The following is a 25397-nucleotide window of genomic DNA, read 5'->3' as shown; positions in this document are numbered from 1 at the left end:
GTAAATAAAATTTTATTGGAACCCAGCCAAGCTCATTTATTTACATATTGCCTATGGCTGCTTTCACGCTACAATGGCAAGCTGAGTAGTTACAACAGAGATGCTGTGACCCGCAAAGCTGGAAATATTTATCTGGCCCTTCAACAAAAGTTTGCTGTCACAATGAGATACTATTTCATACCCACGCGAATGGCTACAATAAAAAAGACAATAGTGAGTGCTGGTGAAGATTTGAACAGACTGGAATGGAAATGTAAAATGGTGCCGTCACTTTGGAAAAGTCTGGCAGCTCCTCAAAAGGGTAAACACCGATTACCATATGACCCAGCAATTCCATTTCTAAGTATGTACCCAAGAGAAATGAAAACATATGTCCACACAATAACTTGTACAAGAACGTTCATAGCAGCATTATTCATCCCAGCCAAAGAGTGGAAACAACCCAAATGTCCATCAGCGGATGAATGGATAAATAAAACATGGCATAGCCGTACAACAGAGTATTACCCATCAATAAGAAGAAATGCAATTGTGATATATGCTACAATATGGGTGAGCTGTGAAAACATTATGTCCCATGAAAGAAGCCAGCCACAAAGGACCCCATATTGTATGATTCCACTTGCAAGAAATATTGAGAATAGGCCAATCCATAGAGACAGAATAGATTAGTGATTGCCTAGGGCGCAGGGTTTCTTTTGGAGTGATGAAAATTGATTGTGGTGAGTAACATGACTCTGCATATACTAAAAGGCATTGAATTGTACACTTTAAGTGGGCAAACTGCATGGTGTATGAATTATATTTCAATAAAGCTGTTTTTAAAAGGCTTACCAACCTTTGCTGTAATCAGGGAAGGCCTCTGAGGAGGCGGCATTAGAGCCTCTTTTGTAATTGGCTCAAAGCTCTCAAACAGCAACAGGTGGCATTTTATCGAACACTTATGTGCCAGGCACTGTGTGAAGCATTTTACAATCACTGCATCATATAATCCTCACAATAATGGTATGGCTCACTTACGGATAACCTCATTTAACAGATGAAGAAACTGGAGCACAGAGAGGTTAGGTGACTTGCTTCAGGACACACAGCTGATGACAGAACTGGGATCCAATTCTAGGTGTTTAACTTCAAGGCCTATGCCCTAACCTCTGAGACACACTGAACATAGTCCCCTGTCCAGTCTCTGAATTACTGATCTTTCCCAGATCAGGAAAATGGCCCAAAACAAGATGGAGATGGGGAAGAGCGCAGCCGAAAGGTAGGAGAGAGCAGGCCAGGTGCAGAGGAGAGCGATGAGATGCTCAGGGGGGTCTCTGGGCTCAGCGAAGGGCCTCCCAGGGGGAGCAAGATGCTAACACAGTGCTTCCCAAACTTTAGAGGCAGAGAAATCACCTAATGCAGGAAATGGGAGGAAGGCTTATTTAAAATGCAGATTCCCGGGCCTTACTGCCAGAGATTCTGATTTCGTGGGTCTGAGTTGGGGACTAAAAACCCAGTATTAACCAACTCCCTAGGACAGTCTAATGCAGATGGTCCAGAGGCTACTGTGAGGTCTCTTGCAGAAACTTAAGGTCAGCACAAGGCTCTTCCAGGTGTCCCCCCCAATTTGGGCGTTTCTTTTTCCATTCCTTCCCGATATCCCATATTCCTGGCTCTCCTTCTCCCTGTGCCTCCCAGAGATCCCCACTGAGCATTTCCGGCCTCCTGGGCTCTGTTCCTGCTCCTTTTTCCACCTGGCGTGATCTTTCCGATCTCCCTTTGCTCTGCCCCATCTCCCTCAGGAGGCTTCATCACATCTCCCCTTCCTTAGCCTTCCACCCCACCAGTGCTCATCTTTTGGGAGTGTGATGAAGTATCATCTCTTTATGAAACCTTCCCTAACCATAAGCGAGTTTCCTTACCGCATCTGTAAAACGAGGGTGAAAGTAAATGAGAATTTGTAGGCAGGGAGCATCGCAGGCCCTCGATAAATAGTAGGTATTCTTTTTAGACTGTTTGACCTTGGGCAGGTCAGCTCCTGTGTCCCTAAAATGGTTAGAGTTCTTGTGCCAAGCACTGTACTAAAATACACAATAACAAACCTATTATTACTGCCATTTTACAGCTGAGGAAAGCGAGGCAAAGAGGGATTAAGAAATGTGTCCCAGGTTACCCAGCTAGAAATTGGCACTACTTGGATTTGAACTGAGGCATCAGGTCTTTAGCTCTAATCATCACGTTATACTGATGTTCACTGTTGGGCGGTTCCAATGAGAACAAATGCCAGGACTCTGGCACAGGGCCTGGCACGCGGTAGGTACTCAATAAATGCTGGAGACAAAACTGAATGGAAAGTTTTCTACATTCAGGGAGAGGGGGGACAAATGACTCAAAGACTTTACCGATCATGAAGTCTCATGCTTTTTATTTAATAAGACTCAACATCTTAAGATGTAAAAATTCAGGGGGAAAAATCAGAATGTTTTCCCACGCAAACCTACTTCAATGGGGGTGATTGTGCGCTTTAGCTTCAGAACATCAAGAGGGTGCAGAGATGTTGGAGAAGCAGGAAGGGTTCAGGGTAGTTGATCTGGTCCCAACCAGCTTCTGAGTCTCTCTGTTACTCTATATCGTTGTCACTTCAAATGAACAACTGGGAGAGAGTCAATCTAAGGAGGAATCAGGAGATGAAATCCCTGGGTGTTATTTTCCAATCAAGGTGCCACATGGAATGGCAACTCCTCCTTCCCGACTCCAAGTGCTTTCAATTCAGGTCATTAATCTCCTCTGAGTTCCCCACAAAACTTAGGTAGACCAGAAAGCCCTTCTTTTGAGGCCAGGTTTCCCCACGGAGTCAGACAGGTTTCTGCCTGAATTGCACCATTGGGGCAACCCTGTGGGTCATGCTCCTTCCAACACAGATGAGCCCTGAAAACATTATGCTAAGTGAAACCTCCAGTCTCTGTCCTCTTTCCTACCGCTTCCCAGCTTTTGGTGGGTCAGAAGTCAAGAAGACAACAGCGAAAAGAACGCTGGACAATTCCGCTGATTGACCCCAAACCCGAAACCTCAGGATTAACCCAAATCTCAGGAAAAATAAACAAAGAAACAATTCCCGACAGGATACAAAAGATAACAGGAGTCACCGCCGGGCGAGACTAAGAGGCTTTCCGAAAACGGACCACTTTCTGAAACGCTCGCCGAAAGTCTTCGTTGAACACCGTGTAGATGACCGGGTTGATGAGGGAGTTTAAATAGCCCAGCCACGTGAACAGGTCAAAAAGGGCCGGGTGGATCCAGCACGAGTCCCGGCAGATGGGGAGGACCAGGGACGCCACAAAGAAGGGCAGCCAGCAGATGACAAAGGCGCCCAGAATGACGCCCAGGGTTTTGGTGGCCTTCCTCTCGCGGGCCGCGGAAATCCGCTTGCGCTCCAGGGCGCTGTCGGCAAGCTTGATCCTCACCTGGCTGAAGAAGAGCGCGGAGCCGGCCAGGTGCCCGTGCCCGTGGCCCTCGCGCAGGCTGGGGTCCCGGGGGCACAGCGGGGCGCCCGCGGGGCCCGTGATCAGCTGCGCCGTGGTGAAGCGCTTCCCGTAGGCCGACGGCGGTGCGTTCAGGATGCGGCTGCGGGCGGCCGCGTAGATGCGGCCGTAGAGGATGAGCAGCAGCACGGACGGGATGTAGAAGGCCCCGCAGGTGGAGTAGATGGTGTAGGAGATCTGCGAGGTGTTCACCTGGCAGGCCGACAGCTCCTCGTGGGCCTCGGCCTGGCGCCAGAAGAGCGGGGGGATGGAGATGCAGACGGAGATGGTCCAGACGCCCGCGATCATGGCCGCGGCGTGGCCCGCCGTCCGGCGCTTACTGTACTCCAGGGCGTCCGTGATGGCCCAGTACCTGTCCAGGGCGATGACACAGAGGTGCAGGATGGAGGCCGTGCAGCACGTGATGTCAGAAGACAGCCAGATGTCGCACAGGACCTGGCCAAAGCTCCAGGTGTGGGTGATGGTGTAGGCGATGCTGATGGGCATGACCAAGGTGGAAACTAGGAGGTCGGTCACGGCCAGGGAGCCAATGAGATAGTTGGCGGGGGTGTGCAGCTTCTTGGTGACGGAGATGGTGGTAAGCACAAAGGCGTTGGAAAGGACCGTGGCCAGGGTGATGATGGAAAGGACCACGGCAAGGGAAATCTGGAGGGCCCGGAGGGTCGCTGGATCCCAGGCTTCTGGGGTTTCTGTGGCATTCAGAGATCTGTTGGAGGCCTCCTGGAGGCCTTCCACTGACTGGTTTGGCGGGGACATTCTAGGTGGCCCTCTCCTCCCACAGACTTCGGCACACACAGCTTCTTCTTTCACAGTTGTCTCGCCCACAGAACAAGGTCATTCTGTTTCCCGCTGGTGGGGCCATTCATCAGAACAGACCACAGTGAAAAGACCTCAAGGCTCGACTATTTAAAGAACAGTGAGGTGACCGCCAGCTGGTAGCGAAAGGTCTTTCCGAAACCAGATGAATCCCAGGATGTCTCACTGCTCTGGAACTTCGCCCAGCAAATGGTCAGGCCCACCGCACACATGCTGAATCTGTTAGACAAACTGTCAGGATATCACCAGTGTAGGCGATGCTCTGGGATTCTTGCCTTTGACACTTGGGCTCCTTCCGAAGCTTGTGAGAGAAATGTGTTTAAGGAGAACTTCAGAATTTCCCCCATCCTATTCTGAGACGACTGGGGATTTCAGGTTGCCTCTGGGGAGCTTTTAAAACTAGAGACAAAAAGAAATACCCGCTGATTCAGAGAGGAAGTCCAGTCAACAGCTCACAGTTTTCCCAGGTTCATCTTGACACGTCATGAGGTATTTAACTTTGGCTCCTGTCCCACGGATCGTTTTGAGCCTGAACAGACAAAACATTCCAGTTACCAAGACTCGAAGAATGCACGAGCTGGGAGAAGGCAGAGCAAACGGATCCCTGTGAGTTCATCGAGAAGGGCGCATGTTCTGAGTTCTGGGGTTTTAAAGAGAAAAAAAGTAAAAAGTAAAGAGTTAGGTTCTAGAAGGACACCTTAGACACTTGAGATTAACTATAGGATTTAAAGGATGCTGCTTAGCGCTGCCAGTGGTGCAGCGAACTGGCATCCTCCACAGCGTCAAGAGAAAACAGGGGCAGGCGACGCACCCCACCTCCACCCCCCCAATTCCCAGAGGGGGCAAAGTATCACAGCTGCTGGAAGCATCACAGGCTTGTTACAAGTACATGGAATCAGCTCTGTAAACTGTGAATCAGCCATCCTTTTATTTATTCAGTGGAAACTAAACAAAATAACTGCACTGAAAAGAAAAAAAAAGGCCAGGAAAGATACCAAATTGTTACAATGTATTTCTCTAGAAATTGGTGGAGGGAGTGACTTTTCCTCTAGTCATAGGAAATTTCGAAATTTCCAAATTTCCTAGAGCAAACAAGCTTGACTCTTAATCCCTCCCCTCTAAAAAAGCAAAACCAAACACCTTTTTGTTAAGCAAAGAAATTAAACCCCTGAGCATTTTTCATGGTGAAAGTTCAAATTCAGAAACTGCATTGGGCTTTCCAAATAGAAACTGGAAATTCGGCCACAAGAAAATCCTGAAGACTCAATTTTCTTCTTCCCTCTGGCCTTGAGTCTGGGTTTCAAGGTCTGGAATGTGGGCAAGCCCTGGGGCTCTTGGGGCATGGGGCCCTTGGTATTGCCAACAAGAGTGAGGCAACCCAGAGGGCAGTCAGCAGGACCCCAGCTGAAGTCTGCGGGCCGGGCAGGTAGCCCCTGGGTGCGTGGGGTTGGTAAGAGGAATGCCAAGACCCCTTAGGCCCATCTACATCCCCACCGTGTCTCTCCCTGGGAGCATTCAGAGCCTGTTTGCTAAACTGACCTGGAAGAAATGAGATTAATTACAGGGATTCCTCGTGGAGTTGTAGCATTCCACACAAGTCAGAGTTTGTGTAGATATACTTAAAAATGTGATCATTATAATTATGTATGAATTTATGTAGTTTGTATGTTTTTCAACTTAATATATTTTGAACAATATTCTATTAATCACTCCCACACATCATTCAGGGTTGCATATTGTCCTCCTGGGTGGCTCCATTAAGGACAAGAGTTCCACAGTCCAAGTTGAGAGGGATGGCATTCTTGGTGGCTGGGAAAGCAAGAGCAAAGGCCCAGAGGTCAGAAAGTGCAAAGCATAGTCAGAGGACGGCAAAGAGACCAGCTGGCTGGAGTTTAGAGACCAGAGACGGGATAAGAGATAAGGCCCAGGAGGTGGCTGGGGCCACCCAGGGGTGGGAGGCAGCAAGGCACAGGGGAGAGTTTGGCTTGGACCACTGGGGCAACCCGGGCTCTAATCCCTGTTCTATCACAGCCTTCCTGTGTGACCTTGAGCAAGTCCCGTACCCTTTCTGAGCCTCAGATTTCTTCCCCCAAACAGTGGCCACCCCGCCTGCCTCCCAGGGCTGCTGTGGAGTGTCCAAGGCTCCCGGCAAAGCCAGCGTTTCACACCCAGTAGATGCTGAAAGGTGTCAAGAATCATTATCTTACATCTTCCCCACAGCTCCACTCAGCTTTGTAGGGAAGGTTCAGTCTGTCTGTTAATTGATTTTTAAACATTAAGAAGCCAACCCTGGAAGGTGGTAGTTTCCCTCCCACTCCCCCAAATTGTGGGTGTTTCATCTTTAAAAAATACCTGCCTAGCCCTGGCTGGGCAGCTCAGCTGGTTGAAGCATCACCCTGATTTGCTGAGGTTGCAGGTTCAATTCCAGATCAGGGCACATACAAGACTCTACCAATGAATGCATGCATAAGTGGAACAGCAAATAGATGTCTCTCTTTCTCTTTCTCTTTCCCCCCTCCCCCTTCCTCTTTCTCTAAAATTAATAAAAAACTTTTTTAAAAAATCTGCCTAGAGGAGGGAAAGCAGTCTCATTTTAAGAAAACCAATCTTAAGGCAACCTGCTCCAAAATATTCCCAAAGTTTGAAGAATATTACTAGAATCTCTTTAATGGGGCCCCTGGTATGTTCAGGGCACTGAGCTGGCCCTGGAACTAAGAGTCACCTGGCCCGTGAATTGAGCAACAGGGCCCCCTACTGACAAACAGCCAACCAATCAGTGCTCAGAAAGGTGAGGTCACCCGTCCAAGGTCACCCAGGTGGGAGCGGAAACCTGGGTGGAAATTTCCACGCCTCGACTCAGGAAGAAAAGCCTGAAGGCAGGCGCGTGTGCCTCCAGGATGAAGCTGGTTTGGGATCTCAGGGTGAAGGTGAAATTATGATCCCTCCTGCCCCACCCCCAAGCCTCTGGCTGAAGATTCCTTCCACTTCGGTTCACTGGAAAATGTGAAGTTGGGTTGGACTGTTGGAATTTTCTTCCTTCCAGACGGTCTGGGCGGGGGGGGGGGGGGGGCCTCCTTTCTCACGGAAGGCTGGCGGGCCTGCCCCGCAAACCCGGCGCTCACTCCCTGGGTTCCAGGCATTCCAATGACTTCACTCCAGTGAAAGGTGTGGACTCGGAAAGTCCTGAGAAGCTGGCGAGTGACATCCTGGGAAGGACAGGATGGACAGCCTCGGTCAGAAATGGCAGCTGGAAGCTACACCATTCCGAGGCCACCTCCCTGCCTCCCCTCCCGCCTGCTGTCCTTCCCCACCCTGACCAAAGCTGGGGGAACCGACCGTAATCCAGCCACCACTGGAGATACGGGCCGTGTAGTGCAAACTACCTCTCCCATCACACTTCGAATAATAAAATAAAAAATGCAAATTAAAACGAGACCAGTGTCACCCAGCAGATGGGTAAACCTTTCCGATCTGATCGTGTCATGCCATTTTAGGAGGCTGTTGAGCAACAGGAATTGTCAGCTACTAGGAGAGTGTAAACTGGGGGAACCTTGTTAGCAAACAATTCGGTTTTATCTCATAACGCTAAATGTGCAGTGACTACCTCATGACCCAGTAATCTCAGCCCTCGGTATGCATGACGGACGCTCCGGGAGGCGTTCCCCAGCAGCAGCGGCAAGGACGGCCACCGGAGCAGACTGTGCCAGCAAAGGGCGACGAACCGCCCCCACCGCCCACGAGCGGCACATGGACCGGCTGCAGGCTCCCCGAGAAGCAAAACCGAGTGGGCCAAAGCTGCGCACAGTCTCACAGACCCAACACCGAGTGCCCAAGTCCGAAACAGGCAAGAGGAACAAACTGGTGAGAGCCACACACACACGTGGCAACGCCGTAAGGAAAAGCGAGGAAACGTTAAATAGAAAATTACACCCGAGAAGAAAGGGCGCGCGAGTATAACTGCGGAGGGGTTTGGAAGGTGTCAGCGACGTTCTAGACTTTTGGAGGGAAGGATATATTTGTTGTTTTTCTTCACCAATTTTATACGTTATAAAAAAAGAGAACCACATTACCAGCAATAACACGGATACATTTTGACGTGTTAATAGCTATTGATATATTTGAGGCCCAAGCCTGGGTTCTGGTCCCAGCTCTGCCACCAACCAGCAGGGTAGCCGAGAGCAAGTCACAACTTCTCTTTGCCCATCAGTTTCTTCCGAGGTAAAATGGGAACATCGGCATGGCTACGCTGACCCAAAGGGGTGCTGAGTAGTTCCAGTAAGATCATGTACAGGATACTCTGTAAACTGTAGAGTCCTGAACAAATGTCACCACGGTAACAAAGATGAAGGACAGTGGCTGAAAGCACGCATTTTATGTCAGGCAGGCTCAGGTCCCAATCTCTGCTGCTCCGCTTTCTCTCTGTGGCCACTGGGCAAGTCACTCGAGCTCTCCGGGCCTGCAGAGCCCGAGATGGAGATGCTAATCCATGCTTCACAGGAGCTGGGGGAGACTGGTAAGGTCCTGGGTCCAAATGCCCAACGTAATAAACGATGACTTCTCTGTTTCTCTATGATATATCCAACCACATTCGGGTCTCCAACAAGGTCTCTTCCCTCACCAGAGAAACAAGGCATCACTGTCCATTTTAGTCCGAACTGCCTGTCAGCCACACCAGGGAGCGTCTCCCCTGCCCACCACCCTCCAGGAGCCACCACAGCCACAGCATGGACTTTCCTCAGCCTTCCCCAGCCTAGCAGCGCCTCCCCCGGAGTCCAGATCACCAGGATTCCAGCCACGCCACGCATCCTCCAGCTCTAGCATCTGTGCAGAGGGACAAAGGGGGGAAAGTAGGAACACAGACCTGAGTTCCAATCCCAACTTGTTCCACGGCCACCTCTGACCACAGCTGATTGGACCAGAATGGATATGCGACCCAACATGAGCCAGGCAGATTCTCTCTTGGGAATGGAGACTGTGAGCAGCTGGGCAGGCAGATGACGGAGGGGGAGCAACCTGAAAGCTCAGCATCCTGAGGCTGGAGCCGGGCCACAGCCATGACCAAGGCCAGGGCAAGTTTGGGGGAGCAGAAAAGCCATAAATAAAGAAAACAGATCTGCAGAAAGAGGCGGGAGAATGGAGCAAAGGAGCAGAGAGAGAGGGGAACCACCTGCCCCAGGAGAGGAGGCGGAAGGAGCCTTCCAGCCCCAGGGACACTCCTTCAATCCTCAGACGTCCACGAGGGACCCCTGTAACCAGGAAACCTCAGGGGTACCAGCCCGTACTTTTTCTAGGTGAGCCCGTTCAAGTGGACACAACAGGCCCTGAGAAACAGTGATAAGGCAGGATTCTCAGTTCCTGCCCACCAAGCAATCCCCTGTGGATGGAGGCAATTCATTTCTCCTCCTGGCTACTGGGCCTCATCTGTAAATTGGGGTTAGCAGCGCCTGCCTCCCAGAACTGCTATGTGGATTCAGCGAGGGAGGAAAGGGGCCTCGCGGTGGCTGCCACACAGCAGGTGTTCTTTTTGTCACTCTTAACCCAGGTTTCCCACCCAGGGAGAGCCTCCCCTTTCCAAAGGATCTGGAATTTAACTAAGTGAGTCATAAAACTTTGCCAGAAACAAAGGGGATGTATGGGTTCAGCGTATGCTCAGAAGCCGGCCTCATGCTTCTGGGGGGAACCCAGGCTCTGCGAGACAGATTTGTTGCAGCAGAATAGTCGCCGCCGAAGCATTCCTGTCCGTCTGCTCTTTCCCTGGGAGGTGCGTGGTGCCGAAGAGCAGGCCCTGCGCAGGGAAAGGCCCCTCCACAAATCTGCGGGGTTCTTCCTCTTGCACAAAGTGCACCCACAGCTGTTATTTCATCTTTCTCTCTACCGTGTGGGGCCTCCCACAGCCTCGGTTTTCTCCTCCGTAAAGTCAGGGGTGTCACGAGGGTGAAATAGAATAATGTATGTGGGAAAAGCTCTGAAAAGTTTTAACATGGGTGTGTGTGCATGTGTATATGTGAGTGTACATCCACAGCTATCCATCTGTAGCTATGTGCAAGTTTTGATGTCTAATCAGTGTTTGGGATATGTTGAGTAAATAAAATATGTAACTAATTTCACTTTCTTCTTTTTTAACATGGCTATCTCTAAGTTTTCTAAATCTAAAATTATCTTTGTGGCTTGCATTATATTTCTCTTGGATAGCACAGCTCTAGAACCAGTGGTTCTCAACGGGGGTGATATCGCCCTCTAGGGGTCATTCGGGGACTGTTCTCAGAGAACTCAATGCAACCCAGGTAACCGGGTTGAGATTGTACAGGGTACTACACGGTCAAGGGCCGGAGTAGTAGTAATTGTCAAGTAATGACCAACATTATTAAGAGCTTACTATGTACCAGACACTGTTTTAAGCGCTCCTCCTATATCAACTCCTTTAAGTCTGACCACGACCCTCTGAAGCGGGTCCTGTACTGTTACTCCCATTTCCCAGGGGAGGGGACTGAGGCTCAGAGAAATGGCTTGCCTAAACCCCGAGCTAGGACTGCAACCTGGGGTTACTTGACTCCAAGCTCCACCACTCATTAAAAGTGCTGAGTGAAGTCCACTCCACTCCCTTCCTCGTTCCACAAATATTTTCCCCGTGCATGCCTGAGCACATTCAAAAGAGCTTTGCTGGGTACCAGTCGTATGCCGGGCTCGGTCACTTCCACCTGAAAGGGCCTCTTTTTACTGCTGGGAGGGTGCACGGACATCTTCGAGCAGCACTCAGCACAGTGCACAGAGAAGGCGGGGATGTGGCTCCCGCAGAGCCCCTTCTGCTGAGCGCGCGCAGGCATCGCCTGGGACCTACGGAAAATGCAGGGTCTGCTCCTGTGGGTCTGGGGCAGGACCTGAGATTCTGTATTTCTAACAAGCTCCCATGGACCACCCTGAGTTAGTTGTACAAGCGATGATAGTAGTGTCGACCCCAGGGTACAGGAAGGATGTCAGAGTGTCAAGGACTCTTAGGAATCATCTAACCCAACTCCCTCATGGTGCAGACAGGGAGAGAGACCCAGAGAGGGTCAGACACTTGCCCAAGGTCACACAGCGAGCTACAGACAGAGCCCAAGTCTTCAGATTCCCATCAGTACTCCTTCCACTGCCTCCAGTTTGCAGCAGGAACTTGAGATAAAGGACAGAAGTATCCAGAGGCTCTCAGGTCTGCTTCACACTATATGATTTTTGGCATTTTCGATTCTCCCCCTCTCCCCTCCCCACACCTCCCATCTGAGTTTCCACATGAGGGGAGTAATCCTGAGAGCAGACCGGCGGGCAGACCACACTCTGCGAGAAGCCTTCAGGGCTGTATCCCCTGGCCCTGGAGCTCCCGCCCCTCCCCAGCAGATGCTGCGCATCTGAGTTCCCAGAGAGCACTTGAGCTGATGAGTTAAACCATTTCCAGGACAGAGGAAAGGCTGCCTTCTCCAGACTGCATAAACAAGGTACTAACAACAGGAATTCATTTCCTAGAAATTAAACACCGAATTTGTTAGTGTTTATAGGATCCAAGCCTGCTATTCACCATCTGCTTTCCCTGCTGGGAGGCGCAGCACAGCCATGATTAGGCGCCCAAGTTTTGGAGTCAGGTGGACTGAATTTGCTTCCCAGCTCTGCCATTGGCTAGTTCTGTGACCTTGGGCAAGCCTCTCAGCCTCTCGGAGCCTCAACCATTTCAATAGATATTTCCTCATTCATTCAATAACAATGTACTTAAAGCCACATGTTGGCATGAGCAACACAAACGCGGACCCTGCTCCTAGGAAGACTTACAGTGGCCCTGGGGAAACTGTCCTGGAACCTGGGATCACACACGTGATTGAGGATGACATAGGAATGTAAAGGGGGCCTTGGGAACATAGGAGGGACAGGTAACCTGCAGCAACCCTGAGATCCCCTCTGAAGGTGGCTTTGAAGCTGAGCACTGGCAGACAAATAGAATCAGCAAGTGAAGAAGAGTTAGGGCCCTGACACCTACTCCACAGGAATGAAGCTTGGAGAGCCCTGCCCTCCATGCCCCCCAGCTCCTATTTCTTCATTCCCTATTGCTTACCGACCCAGAGGCCACACAGTCCAGCCCTTCCCTCTCACCCTCCTGCTCCCTTGCACTCAGCAAAAGCCCACCCCCAGCCTGACCGGAACCTCCTCCTGCAAAGGCACTAGGGTTCTCTCACCCCTCTGAGCCTTTGCACAGGCTATTCCCTCTACCTGGAATGCCCTTCCTCGTCTCCTGCAACCCTCTTGAGGTTTCTCCAGACCCTAGAAATGGTAGTGATCACTCCCTCCTCCCCACTCCACTGGGCTCCTTAGCACACATAACACTGGACTCCCCTTAACTGGGCTCACTTGCTGACTGCCTGTCTCCACGTTGGACTTGATTTCTGTAAGGGCGGGGGGGACACGTGTGCTGTGTGTCATGAAGTCCAGTGCCCTCTGCGTAGGGTTTCCTTCCCCCTCATCCAACTCCAAGTTCAACCTCAGGATCGAATTCAACTGTCTCCTCTTGGCTGAAACGTGTCTACTCCTTCCACCCAAGTGGGGTCCCCTCTCCTCTGTCCAACAAGTGCCTCATGTTTATGGTTGACATGCATATCTCACGTCATCCTGCAGTCCAATGCCATGGGGCTCTCTCCCCCAAGATGGGATATTCCTGGAGCAAAGACCTGGTTTTGTTCATAGCTGTAGGTTTTGGGCTTAATACTTACAGTGGTTTGGTAAGAATTTGCTCAAAGAATGAATGAAAGAACACTGACAGTTTTACCTTTGACACCTTCCTCTGTACCTCTAGTCCTAAATGTCCTTTGGTCATTCCTCCTGGATGTCTCACAGGGGCCCCAACCTCAATCGAGCCACCATCTTCCTCATCTGTATCAGTCCCTCCTGTTGCTCCTCGGCAGGCTCACTCACCCATCCCCAACATTTAGAACCCTCCCTCTCTCTCTTACTCTGAATGAGAAAACTGAGGCCCAGAAAGGCAATGCAATCAGCTCAAGGTCACACAGCAAGGAAGTCCAAGTCCAGGGCCTTGCTCTCTGAATAGCCTGGACTCCTCCCTAGCCTGACCTCTCCTTCCCCTACAGGCTCTGTCTCCTTTCCCCTGATTTCTCTATACACACACATTTGGGGGCATTTGTGTCTTGGTTCAGGCTGACAGATTGCTCTCTGCCTGGAAGAGCGATCTTGCCCATTCCCTTTCATACATATCTGCTGAAATCTGCTCTCCATTCTCTGAGGCCCTTCTCAAAAGCCACTTCCTCCAGGAAGCCTTCCTTTGTCAACCAGGTGCAAAATCTCCCTTCTTTAAACCCTCTCCTGACTCCAGGTTTGTTTGCGTCTGTGGCTGAAAGCTCCTTGAGGGGCTGCCCTCCCCGCTCCAGTGCCCGGAGCACAGTAGGCTGCAGTCAATATAGAGCAACTCCCCTTCTAGGGCTCAAGGGAGCCCTGGAGAAACAACAGCCTTCTCTCTCTCCTGTCTGCAGCTCTCCACTGGTTCCCGTATCTGAATAAAATTTAAAAATCTCACCATGGCCCACCCCCCAACCAGCCACCTCTCTGCCCTAATTTCCTAGCTCCCCTTAACTCTCACCCCTTAGGCAAAGCTCGACCAGCCAACAGAAGTAGCTCTCATCCTCATTATAAGACCTGCTTCATGCTCATTTTAGCACTTCACCCCATCTACCCCCAGCCTGAGGAAAGTTCTGGACTAGAGACATACATTTATGAGTCATGTGCAGAGAGGTAGTAACTCAAGGCAATGGGGTGGATGAGACCACCCAGGGAGAGTGTCTACTAGGAGGGGAGGGGGGGAGGAGGGCCTGGGAGAGCAGAGGAGCTAGTGGCAGCAGAAAGTGGATGAACCTGCAAAAACAGAGACGTAGGAGGCAAAACAGACGGCATTTGAGTTGCAGGAGCCAGAAGAGTGTTCCCAGAGGAAAGGAGTGGTCAGCGCTGTCGGCGGCTGCTGAGAAAGTTAAAGACTGAACAGTGTGTGCTGAATTCAACTTCCCGGAGGACAGTGGTGACCTGGGCAGACCCCTGCCCCTCTGTGGGCCTCAGACAAGGACCATCTGCGCAATGAGAGGAACCTCTCAGGTCCTGGGAACTCTCAGCACTGAGATTCTGTGTTTCTGCACATACATCCCAGTCGCCAAAAAGAAGTCATCCACCTGCAGCCTAGGAGAGAAGGGGTGACCCCGCTGACAAACTCCGAGGAAGCACCTTTGTGTTTCTGCCCTGTACTGGGCACCGTGGGGAGGAGAGGAGTCATGTCCAGCTGGCCAGCTCCTTCCCTCCTAGGTGGCCCCATAGGTCCTGGCTTCCCTGGATGCCTCCATGACAAAGACTACCCACTTCTGCCCACCAGTTGGTCAGAACCAAAAGCTGGAGAAGGCCCAGCTGCCCAAGTGGCCTTTCTTGATGCTGTCGGTAAAGGGTCCCCTGATGTCTAGGAAGGAAGGCTAAGCCCCTGGCCAGTGGCTGTTCAGTGCTTGATTAGAAAACACCGGAGGTGGAGTTCAAGGATGAGATTGAGAGGCTGCTCCTGATACCCAGAGCAATGATGGCCACTACTGACTGAGGCCTTGTTTCTGCACAGATGCTGTGTCCAACAGTGACCTCATTTGCTTTGCACAGCAAGCCTGTGAGGCACATTCTAATCCCCACTTCACAGGAAGGAAACCAAGGCTCAGAGAGGTTAAGGACTTTCCCAAGGTCACACAGCTAGTAAATAGCCAAGCCTGCTTTGTAATGCAGCCAGTCCGACTGAGAGCCCCTGCTCTTCATCCTTGAACTTCCCCAGAGCTGGTGAGGCGGGGGACTTTAATCTCATCTCTTACAAGCAATGTGACCTTGGGAAACATTTATTCCCACTCTCCACATCTGCAATAAAGCAGACTTCTTAGTGCCTTTCCAGTTCTGACATTATGTGATGAGCTAGGATTTGTACAGAACTTTACAGTTTGTAAAAAGGCATCCATTCGGCATCTCATTTACTCCCCCGGATCCCGCAGGGTGGAGAAGTATCCCCTCCATTTGATAGGTGCGCTAACTGAGGTTCCAACAGATGCAGCGACCTGCCCAAGGTCACAAAACCAGTCTGGGCTTCTGGTCTGGAAGCCCAGGCTCCACACCTGACGCTCCTTCACCTCCCCTGCAGGAAAGGGCGGCCCCGCGCTGCGCCGCACCCCGACCTGGCCGGCAGGGGGCAGCGCCCCGCTTCCCTCGGCCGCAGAGGCCACGCACGGGCGTCGCAGCCCCCGGCCCGCGGGGCGCGCCTCCCGCCCCACCGGATCTCGCTTCCACGCGGGGCACCCCGAACGCGCGCCCGGGACCCCGCAGCTGCCAGCGAGCGCGGCCCCGGCCCACCCTCCACCTGGGGCTCTGGACGGCGCCCCCGGGCGCTCCTCTCGGACGCGGCTGGTCCTCCGTGGCCTCTTCCCCGCGCGCCTCCTGCCCGAAGGCGCCGGGAGCTGGGACGTCCCGGGTGGCGGAGGCCCGCGTCCAGGCGCCCCCGCCCCGCCCCGCCCCGCCCCGGCTCCAGCGGGGGGCCGCAGCGGCCCCGGCGCGCCCCTCCCCGGGCGGCGCTCCACTCCGAGCGCTTACCCGCTCCGGCCACGCAGCTGCGGGCCCCCGGCTCGCCCTCCCGGGTCCCGCTTCCTCGCGCCGCGTCGGGTCTCACCGCCGGCGGCCGCCTCATCGCCGCCGCTGCCCCGCGGCCCTGCCCGGCCCGCGCCCTGGGCTCCGCGCTCCCTCCGCCGCTCCCCGCGCCCTGCGGCGCCGGCTCGCGCTCCCCTTCCCGCGCCCGCCGCTCCTCCGCGCTCCCCTCCCCCGCGCCTCCCCCACCCGCCTGCCTCCCCGTCGGCCCCCGCCCGCCGGGAGCGCGGCTCGGCCCCTTTCCGTCCCGGACCCGCGGGAGCCCCAAGACCCCACCTGCAGGAGAGCCGGTGGCCCGGGCCGGGGTAGGGGTGGGGAGAGGTGGGCCCCCGGGAAAGCCTCGCCTCCCCCGCCCGCCCGTCCCGTGCGCATCCTTAGTTGGATATTTTTTCTCCATTTAACGAGTATTTATTTATCAATTCAGTGTGCATGAGGCACGTTCTAGGCACTGGGGACATAGCAGAAGACGGAACAGCGGATCCAGTGGAGCTTGATGAATGTGCCAGATAAAACTTGGGGAACGTTTATGGGGGTAGGTGGTGTGGAGGCAGATAAAGCGGGGGAAGGAGACAGTGAGGTGGGGGCACTGACCGGGGAGGTGAGGGGCGGTCTCACTGAGAAAGCGGCATCTGAGCAAAGACAGGAGGTGAGGGAGTGCCCTGCGGAAATGTGGGGAACAGCTTCCCAGCGAGGGACAGTGGGTTGTGGGGCCGAGTGGATGACAGGAGCTGAGGTCAGAGAGGCAGGGAACTCTTGTTAAGAGGATCCCGCAGGGGGGGCTGGGATGAGTGTGCCTGTTTCCAGAGAACCAGGGTTGAGAGACTTGAGCACAAAGAGGAACAGTGAGAAATGCCCCCTGAAGAGGCACCCCGCTGGGCAGGCTGGTGTCCAGGACTCAGGTGGCTCAGGTGGAGCTGGCCTCTGTCCTTACGGGCTTTCTGTTACCTTGGTTTTCACCTGTTTCCAAGCCTTGTTATTTGGTGCATCTGCCTCTAGGATTATGGCTCTTGCTAAATCGACCCTCTGATGATTGTGAAGTGCCCCTCTGTCCCTGGCAATAGTTCCTGTGAAATCTCCTTAGCTGGGTGTAGGAGGACCAGCGGCACCCACTGCCGCTGGTTTATTTGCAGCACACACAGCTGTTTAGCACCTGGCACGCCAAGAACTCAGCAGGCACTCCTGACTTTCTTTTTAGTGTCCTCCTGTGTCCTGCTCCACGGATTCCCTACCCACCTGGCCCTCCCCTCCTTTCTCCACTCCTCCCGGCTTGGTTTACCAGTTGATGATGGGCCTGGAGCCTTCATCTCTCTCAATCTCTCTTTTTTGGGGCTGCGATCAATGATCATTAATAATGCAAAAGTTCTTTTTGTCTTAGTGCAAATCCCAGGCAAATCAATCCCTGGCAAATAGACAAGAGTTATCGGCAGCCACACCTTGGCCTTCTTCACTCTACTCGGGCCCTGGGCTCCCTTCCCAAGTAGGAAATAGAAAGACTGAGCAATGCCAAATGGAGGCATTTCCCAAAATAGGTACTGCTGCTGATACCCCAAGGTGACCTGTCCTAGAGGAAGGGGTCCTATCTATACAGCCCAGGCATCTGCAGCTGCTGCTAGGGTTCCCGCTGAGACCCTGTGGTAGGGAAAAGACACACCCCGGGTCTGTGTCCCCACCGAAAAGTCCCAAGAGCCCCAGAAGCTGCCCTGACCAGGGGTGAGAAACAGAAGGCATCAGAGAGAGGTGCAGCATGTCAGCACACTCGCAGGAAACTTGCATCATTTAACAACAAAAGCAGTTCACGATGGTAATGCCACTGGGAAGCTGTTTTAAGCAAAAAGCTGGGTCTGCTGGAGAGGGTTCACTTCAGCCTCTCAGCCTCTCAGCCTCTCAGCCTCTCAGCCCTCACCCTGGGCCAGCGGATGTGTTAAGCACAGTCCCCGCTCTCAGGAAGCTCACAGTCCAAGAGAAAAAACCCACATGCAGTTAAGCATAGCCCAGTGTGGGGCGAGGGACAGCGGTAGCAGGGGCCTAAGGGGCTCAGAGGAAGACATGGGAGGAGGGCAAGGGCAACCCCTGCACCGGGCCTTGAAGGGTGGGTAGGAGGCATCTGAGCAAACAAGGGGGAAGGGAAGCAGAGAAGTTCCCTGCTAGAAGGAACAGCATGTGCAAAGGCACAGAGGCTAAAGAGAGAATTTGGTCCGTAGATACTGCTGAGTGGGGGAAAGTGGTCAAGATGAGGCTGGAGGTCAGAAAGGGGTCAGCTCATGAAGAGCCTTGAATGTCAGGTGAAGGATCTGGGGTTTTATCCTAGGAGCCATGGGAGCCGGGGAAGGGCTGTGAGTAAGGGAGTGGCGTGATTGGAAAAGGCACGTGTGAACTCTCTGGTACCCTGAACTTTGACATCCACGTGGGCATCATCAACAGTTCCATCACAATCTCCATCCCTGCTGCCACAACCCAAAAACCTTGGGGCAAGTCCCAGGCCAGCTTCCGGGCCCCTCCCAGCCATCCTCCATGCTTCGCTAGAGCAGGCTTCCTGAAGCACATGGATCCCCTGCCCAGACATCTCAAGTCCCTCCTCACCCCGTCCTGAAGAGGCCCCACGTCCCTTATCCTGGCATTTCAGGCTCTTCCCAGTTTGTCCCCATTTTGTATGCCCTGCCTTCTCAAACCTGGCTCATGCTTTTCCTTCCATTGGGGGAGTTCTGACCCTCATTCCCATTGGTCACAGCCCCCCTCATTGCCAGAGTCTTTGATACGGCCTTGGCCTACCGTGACTCACCCTCAGGCCCAGCTCTGAAATCCCCTGCTCTGTCGGGTCCCTCCCGTTTCTCCTGAAGGGAGGTGGTGATTCCCTCCGTGGAGGTCTGATGCAGATGGGGGTTGAAAGTGTTGATGCAAGGATCAGACGGAGTTTGAATCCTGATTTTCAGCAGCTGTGCAACCCCGGACGCGTTATCCTAAATCCCGTGAGCCTTTGTTGGCGCGTGTGTAAAATAATAATAGTACTTGCTTCATGGGGTTATGATGAGGGCTGATACAAAATCATGCATCTAAAGTATGTTTGTACTGTGCCTGGCACACAGTAAGACCTCCCTGAGTGTTCTCGTCACTATCATTGAAGCTGGGATGCCACAGCTTTCAGAATTATTTTGTGTCTGTCTCCCCAACGTTATGAGTTTGGGAAGGGTAGGGGCTATTATTCATCTGCTATGCCCCATGCCTAGCACATGGTAGGCATTCAACCAAAGATGGGTGGGTGAATGGATGGGTAAATTCATGAAAAAAGAAGCCATCCAGCTACCCCTGCCCCCCTCGAGTCCCCTCTGCTTGGGAGTTGGGAACTAGGCTTGTCCTTTTCTGAACAGGGTTGAATGAATTGTGTCAAGGGACTAGTGTCTGGGGCACGCATTGTCATCAGACAGCCTGTGGTTAGCAATTTCTTCTGGGGAGAGCTGTCTAGACAGAGGGGACATCTGTGCCTCAGAGAAGCGGGGATGGAATGGGAATCAGGATCCAGGGGAGGGCTTTCAGGGAACCTGTTTCCTTCCTTCATCATGCAGGACCTGGCCTAGCAAGTTCGCTACCTCCCCCCAGCAGTAGAAATTAGCTCCCAGCTTCCACCTGGGGACAGTAAAGAGTGGCACAGCATGGCCCCTCACCAGCCGTGACAAAGGTAAAGGAAGGACAGGGGATCCATCAAGGAAAGGAACTAATATTTATTGAGCAGTTTTTAATGTGCCAAGCACAATGCTAAGTGCCTAACATGCATTACCCTCTCTGCAACCCTGGGAGGAGAGTACTCATGGGGATTGCCACTAGATGGAGAAAGAAACAGACACAGAAATTAAGTGACTTTCTCTTGCAAGGGTCATTTCAGGATGGGACCTCAGTTATGTCTGACTCGCCACGCCCATGCCCTTCCCCGTGCATCACAAGTCTAGTCAACACATATTTTGAGCACCTTCTCTTTGAGCAGTGCCTGCGGTAAGGGCGCGAGGCCAGCAAGGACGTGATTTCTTCTCTCAGAGAGTTTATAACTTGAGGACAGAGGTGAAACCTTACTCAGCTTTGTCTTCCCAGCCGAGGGCCCAGTGAAACAGTGAATGTTGAATAAAGCACAGATTGTCAGACCTGGAAGGTTCTTTGGGGTTCAAGTATACCAATCCTGTTTGTTTACAGATGGGGAAACTGAGACCTAGAAGGAGGAATTGACTGGCGAGTATGGTTAGGGGCTTGAGCTCAAACCCTTGGTTTGAACCTCAGCTTTATAGCAGCTGTGTGACTTTGGGTTGGTCAATTAACCTCTCTGAGCCTCAGTTTCTTTGAAGAAGAAAAAAGGGTGAATCTGTGAGAATTAAATAAGATCATCCATGTGTGGGGCTTTGCTTTGTGTAACACTTAACACGAAATCCCACAACACAGTTTGCTCTGTTTATGATGAACCAGGCACACAGTGAGTTAGTGACACATCTGGACTAGACCTTGGGCTTTCTGACTCAAAGTCCTATGCTCTTTCCAGCTCCCCATGGTTCCTTGTGTCCATTAGAGTGTGGTCAGGAGAGAATGGGAGTCACTGGGGTGGGGGGCATGTGATCAGCTGTCTGCTGTCCTTGGGGGCAAGCACCCACATGGTCTCAGTGCCTCCTGCCACCCCTACTCCTGGTCTTTGAAGGCTCCCCTCGCCCCTCCTCCCCCATCCCTGAAGCCCAGAGACTCACTCCTAAAGGAACACATTGAAACTTCTGATAACATCCCCACACCTCCCATCACAATTTCCTCAGCTCTAGACAGGGTGGGGCTGGGCCAAGGAAGGTGCCAACAGGAAATTCCCGGGGAGCAGTGAGGGACCGGTGGCCGTGGCCGAGGTCAGCCAGGGATACTATCTCCAGCATCAAGCCTCCCAGGGAGCCTCCCTTGAGAAACAGGTCCCACAGGAGAGGTTTTTCTGTTTGTTTTCCTCAAGCTTGACTTCTAACAGGAGAATTTAATTAAGAGCTCGATTGCTTCGCCCAGGGACTAGAAGTCTGAGGGGACAGCAGGGCGGAGGCTAGAACCTGCCAGGACAGGGGGAAGGGGCCTCTCTGGACTCAGATAAACCTGTGATGGGTTTAAGCTTCAGCAGAGGAGCTCAGCTCACAGGACATTCGGTCTGACCCCAAGACAAGAATCTTTTCCTACGGGACCTGGGAAGTTTTAGATTCTGTGGTGCAAATTTAAAGAAGTTTTAACCACCCAAGGCAACAGGCAAAGTTTGATATTTCCAATTGTCCCCACTCATATCACTCCAACTCTCTTCTCCTGGGAAGCTAGGGTGTAGGGGCAAGTCAGTGGGTCTGGGTTCAAATTCCCATACTGCACCTCCCTCAGCCTCAGTAGCATCATCTGTAAAATGGGACAACTCCACCAGTGCAGTCACATGATCCACCTTCACAACGAGGATAAGAAACATCTTTCTTGCAGAGTTGGGGGTGGGCGAGAGGAATGAGCTGGGAGCTGGAAAACAGAGGGGAGGTAACGTGTGAGAGAGAAAAACACGGACTTGAGAATTCGATGGGCCTGCCGCTCGCTGAGTGTGACCTTGGGCTGGGTGGCACTTCTCTGAGCTGCAGTTTCCTCCTCTGTAAAGCAGGGATGTTAGTGCCTCCTTCACTAGGTTATTATGAAGATGAAATGAAACACGATGTGGAAATACTGCCACTGGGCCTGGCCACTCATGCAGTGTTTGTGAAATTGGAACCAGCCTCCCGGCCCCATGCCACCCCAGATTCCCAGGCTTTGTCTTGGAGAGGGGAGCAAGGGCTGTCTGTGGTTCTGATCACTTCCTACCTCCCTTCTGCCTGAGACTCTCTGGGCTGGGCTGGAGGCTTCATTACCCGCCAAGGGGACACATTTTCCCTGACTTCCCACTTGATGTGACTGGGGATGGGGCCAGATGAGTCATCTGAACAAAATCCACTCATCAGTTCTGTTTGTTGTTTTTTAAAGGCGATATTCAACTTGGTCTAACGTTTCAGCCAAAAGCTGAAATGACACGAGTGGAGGTGCACGCCCCCGGGGAGGCGATGCTCTGGTGTCGTGGAGTGGCCAGGAGCAAGCCTCCGACTAACCCAGCACCACGGCTCCTGGAAGGCTTGGGAATCTCTTAGGAAGAACTGAGGCTGCAAGAAAGAGAGAAAACACGGGCCTCAGCTTGAGTCCCCGCTCACCTGGCCCTTAGTTCTTGCCAGGTGGCCTGGGCCAGCCCCACCCCACCTCCTCTCTGAACCTGTTCCCCCTCCCTCACTTCAGTCCGTGCCCCTCTCCGCCGTCTCCTTCTCAGGGAGGCCTTCCCAGCACCCCCTCTCTGTCCTGCTCCGTCTCCTTGCCCCACTGTAGTATGTTTTTCTTAGCACTTCACTGATGTTATATTTTTATCCTGTTTACCCTCCGTCTCCTCCACTACTGTCTATTTTGTTTGCCACTCGATCCCAGGACCTAGATTTATGCCTGCACATGCTAGACACACAGTAGGCATTTCTTGAGTAAATAAAAGAATAGAAAACCTTGCAGGACTGTGGTGAGGATTTTAGTGTTTACATGCCACTCCTCCACTTACCAGCTATGTGACCTGGGGGGAGTTACTTCCCTGCTCATCTGTAAAATGGGCATAACAAAAGTATCTGCCTGTATTGCAATGAGCACACGAAATGATGCCTATAAAGTATTTAGCACAGTGCTGGGTGCAGAGTAAGTGCTCAGTGAAAACCAGGTCTTGAGCAGACAGTGGTTGAATTGAAAGGTTTACTCCACCTTTGGTGTGTGAGGTGGAAAACTCCAGAACTGGGGTGGGGGATGGATGAAGATGAGGGTCTGCCATGGGGAAGACCAGGCAGGAGGCTGTTGCAAGAATTGCAGGGCCTGACTCCGGTCAGTGGCAGTGGGGGAGATGATGGGGAAGAAAAATCAGGACTATTTCCGAGAAGCCCACGGTTCTCACGGCACCAGTGCCAGCCTCAGATGCAGAGTACCCCAGGGAACCTGCCGCCCTCCACAGCCTAGTGATTCCCATCCTCGTCGCAGGGACAGAGCTTCCCAGGACAGCTCTCCCCTGAGCCCGTCAAACAACCAGAAAGGCTGAGGCCAGAGAAACAGGAGGCTAGGAGGCGACCAGGCACCCGCACAGCACTTACATATTTAACCTTCACAGGAGCCGTGAGGAGGGGAGGGTTACCAACCCCGTTTTATGGATGAACAATCTGAGGCTCAGACAACTAAAATAACTCCCCAGGTCCCCCAGGAAGAGTTGGGAGAAAACAAGAGCCCCCTGCTAACAGCCTCCTGGGGGCCAGGCCCTGCCCAGAGGAGCACTTTCCATACAAATCTCCCGACCGATCCATGAGTCTGTGCTTTAGTCTCCACTTACAGATGAGGAAATGCACAGAGAGGGCGGTAACTTGCCCAAGGTCCCTCAGCTAATCCTGCGGAGCCAGGATTCCAACTTAAGCAGCTGGCTCTGGGACCCACGCCACTCAGCCGAGCCTGTTTTTGCAACCGCAAGGTAGGACTCAGAGCACCTACTCTTACAGGATGGAGGGCAGCGAATGAAATCAGGATCCACAGGGAAGCAGTGTGAAAAAAAAAGTATGAAATAGGATGTGAGGGATTGTTATTCCGGGACTGAGATGAAAAGAGACGAGAGAAGAGTAGCCAGCAGTGGTCCTGGCCCTGGGACAGCTCCACAAAGTCGCTTCCCTGCCTTTCCCCCCCTTGTATCCCTAAAACTCCTAAGCCCCTTGCTCCCCAAGGGTTCCCGCTATATGTAACTAGTTACAGACAGAAACCCGGTGAGTAGTGAGTTCTTCCTCAACGCTGAGTTGAGCAGAGAGAAATAGAGTTGATGGTGCAAACCCACACATCTGCTGGTTTTACAACTTTCCAGTCACACCACTCCCGCTGCGACCCAACTAAGCTGAAAGGCAGGATTTAATCCTAAAAAGCAGCTTGGGAAAAATAATAATAAGAACACACGAATGCTGCTCCCAAATGTAACCTTCAGGTACTGTGGAAAAAACAGCTCTCCAATCTCCAAAGACAAGGCAGTTTGGCATTTGCTGAAATTTGAGGGAACTTTCTGGTATGGAGGATGAATTGACAGCCACATTTTGAGGCCCCTCGGTATCCCTTCCAAACATAAAGAACCTCCAAGTTCCATGTAGAAATAAACATTCATTTGAAAGAAAATTTTGAAAAATGAGAGTTGATTTTCACCCATCAGACTGGAGAAATTTAAAAAGGTTGGTGACAGCCCTGGCCGGGTGGCTCAGCTGGTTAGAGCAGGGTCCTGATACACCACGGTTGCGGGTCTGACCCCCAGTCAGGACACATACAAGAATCAACCAATGAGTGATAAAAAGTGGGACAGCAAACCAATGTTTCTCTCTCTCTCTCTCTCTTTCTTTTGCAAATCAATCACTAAAAAAGTAAAAAACAAAACAAAAAAAGGCTGGTAATGTCCAGCATGGGCGAGGGTGTGGGGAATGGGTCCCTCGTTCACCCAGGAGACGTGCAACCGGGACAATCCATTTTGGAGCACAAGGTGGCAGGAACTATGGAAAGTTTAAGCATGTTCTTGACAATTCCACTGCGACGTATCATCTCACAAAAATACTCTTCCACATGCATACAGGTGTACGTTTATCACACTGAAAAAGCTCGAAGACGGCCTAAATGCTTTTTTGCATTCCTTTTGGTGAAATAAATGATAGTATATCTACAACATGAGCTACCATAGAGCAATTCTTTTAAAAACCAGGTAGATCTCTCTTTATGGATATGATTAACTCTCTGGGTGAAAAAAACAAGTTACAGAGCCAGATGTGATCCCAATCATGTACCCAAAACTACATCTGTGTATATATACAACTGTAAAAATGCATGTAAATGCTAGAAAAGTAACCTGGAAGGAATCACACCAAGCTAACAGTGGTCAGCTGGGGATGGAGGGAGAAGGCAGGCGCAAGGGACTTTCACCTTTTGCTCTCTTACATATAACATATTGTTGGCGTTTTTTACAAGCATGTAACTTATGCGATTCTGTATAAAGAAAGAGAAAAATGAATTAGAAGTCTTTGAGCAAGCAAACTTTATGCTCCACATTCTATCAGAGGCGTTACTAAGGTAACTTCTGGCTCTAAAATCCTACAAATACTAAAAAAATAAATTTTCAAGGAATGGTTCTAATCCAAAGGTTTCCCAGCCTGGCTTGAGTCAGGATCCCTGTGAAATTTGTTAAGCATCTCCAGGGATCCTGAATCTGTAAGGCTCCTCAAAACCATTGCCGAGCTGCTGTTTTATTTTTACATTTTTAAAATAAAAACCGATGTGGCCACTGAAGGCTCA

The 25397-nt window shown here is 51.9% G+C and overlaps 1 protein-coding gene across 1 annotated transcript; it reads right to left on the bottom strand.

Moving 5' to 3' along the window:
- Positions 1 to 2395: 2395 nt before the first annotated feature.
- On the bottom strand, positions 2396 to 4499 carry HTR1D (5-hydroxytryptamine receptor 1D). The gene has a single exon (XM_087820797.1). It carries the CDS (start codon positions 4278 to 4280, stop codon positions 3141 to 3143), a length of 1140 nt encoding a protein of 379 aa, XP_087676923.1. The 5' UTR covers positions 4281 to 4499; the 3' UTR covers positions 2396 to 3140.
- Between the last annotated feature and the right edge of the window lie 20898 nt (positions 4500 to 25397).

Source organism: Miniopterus natalensis, chromosome 9 (genome assembly GCF_054644295.1).
Source record: "Miniopterus natalensis isolate mMinNat1 chromosome 9, mMinNat1.hap1, whole genome shotgun sequence".
Classification (NCBI taxonomy): domain Eukaryota; kingdom Metazoa; phylum Chordata; class Mammalia; order Chiroptera; family Miniopteridae; genus Miniopterus; species Miniopterus natalensis.
This window is presented reverse-complemented; position numbering and strand designations above follow the sequence as displayed.

Coding starts and splice junctions, on each gene's coding strand:
- HTR1D (XM_087820797.1), bottom strand. CDS start 4,280: ATGTCCCCGCCAAACCAGTCAGTGGAAGGCCTCCAGGAGGCCTCCAAC.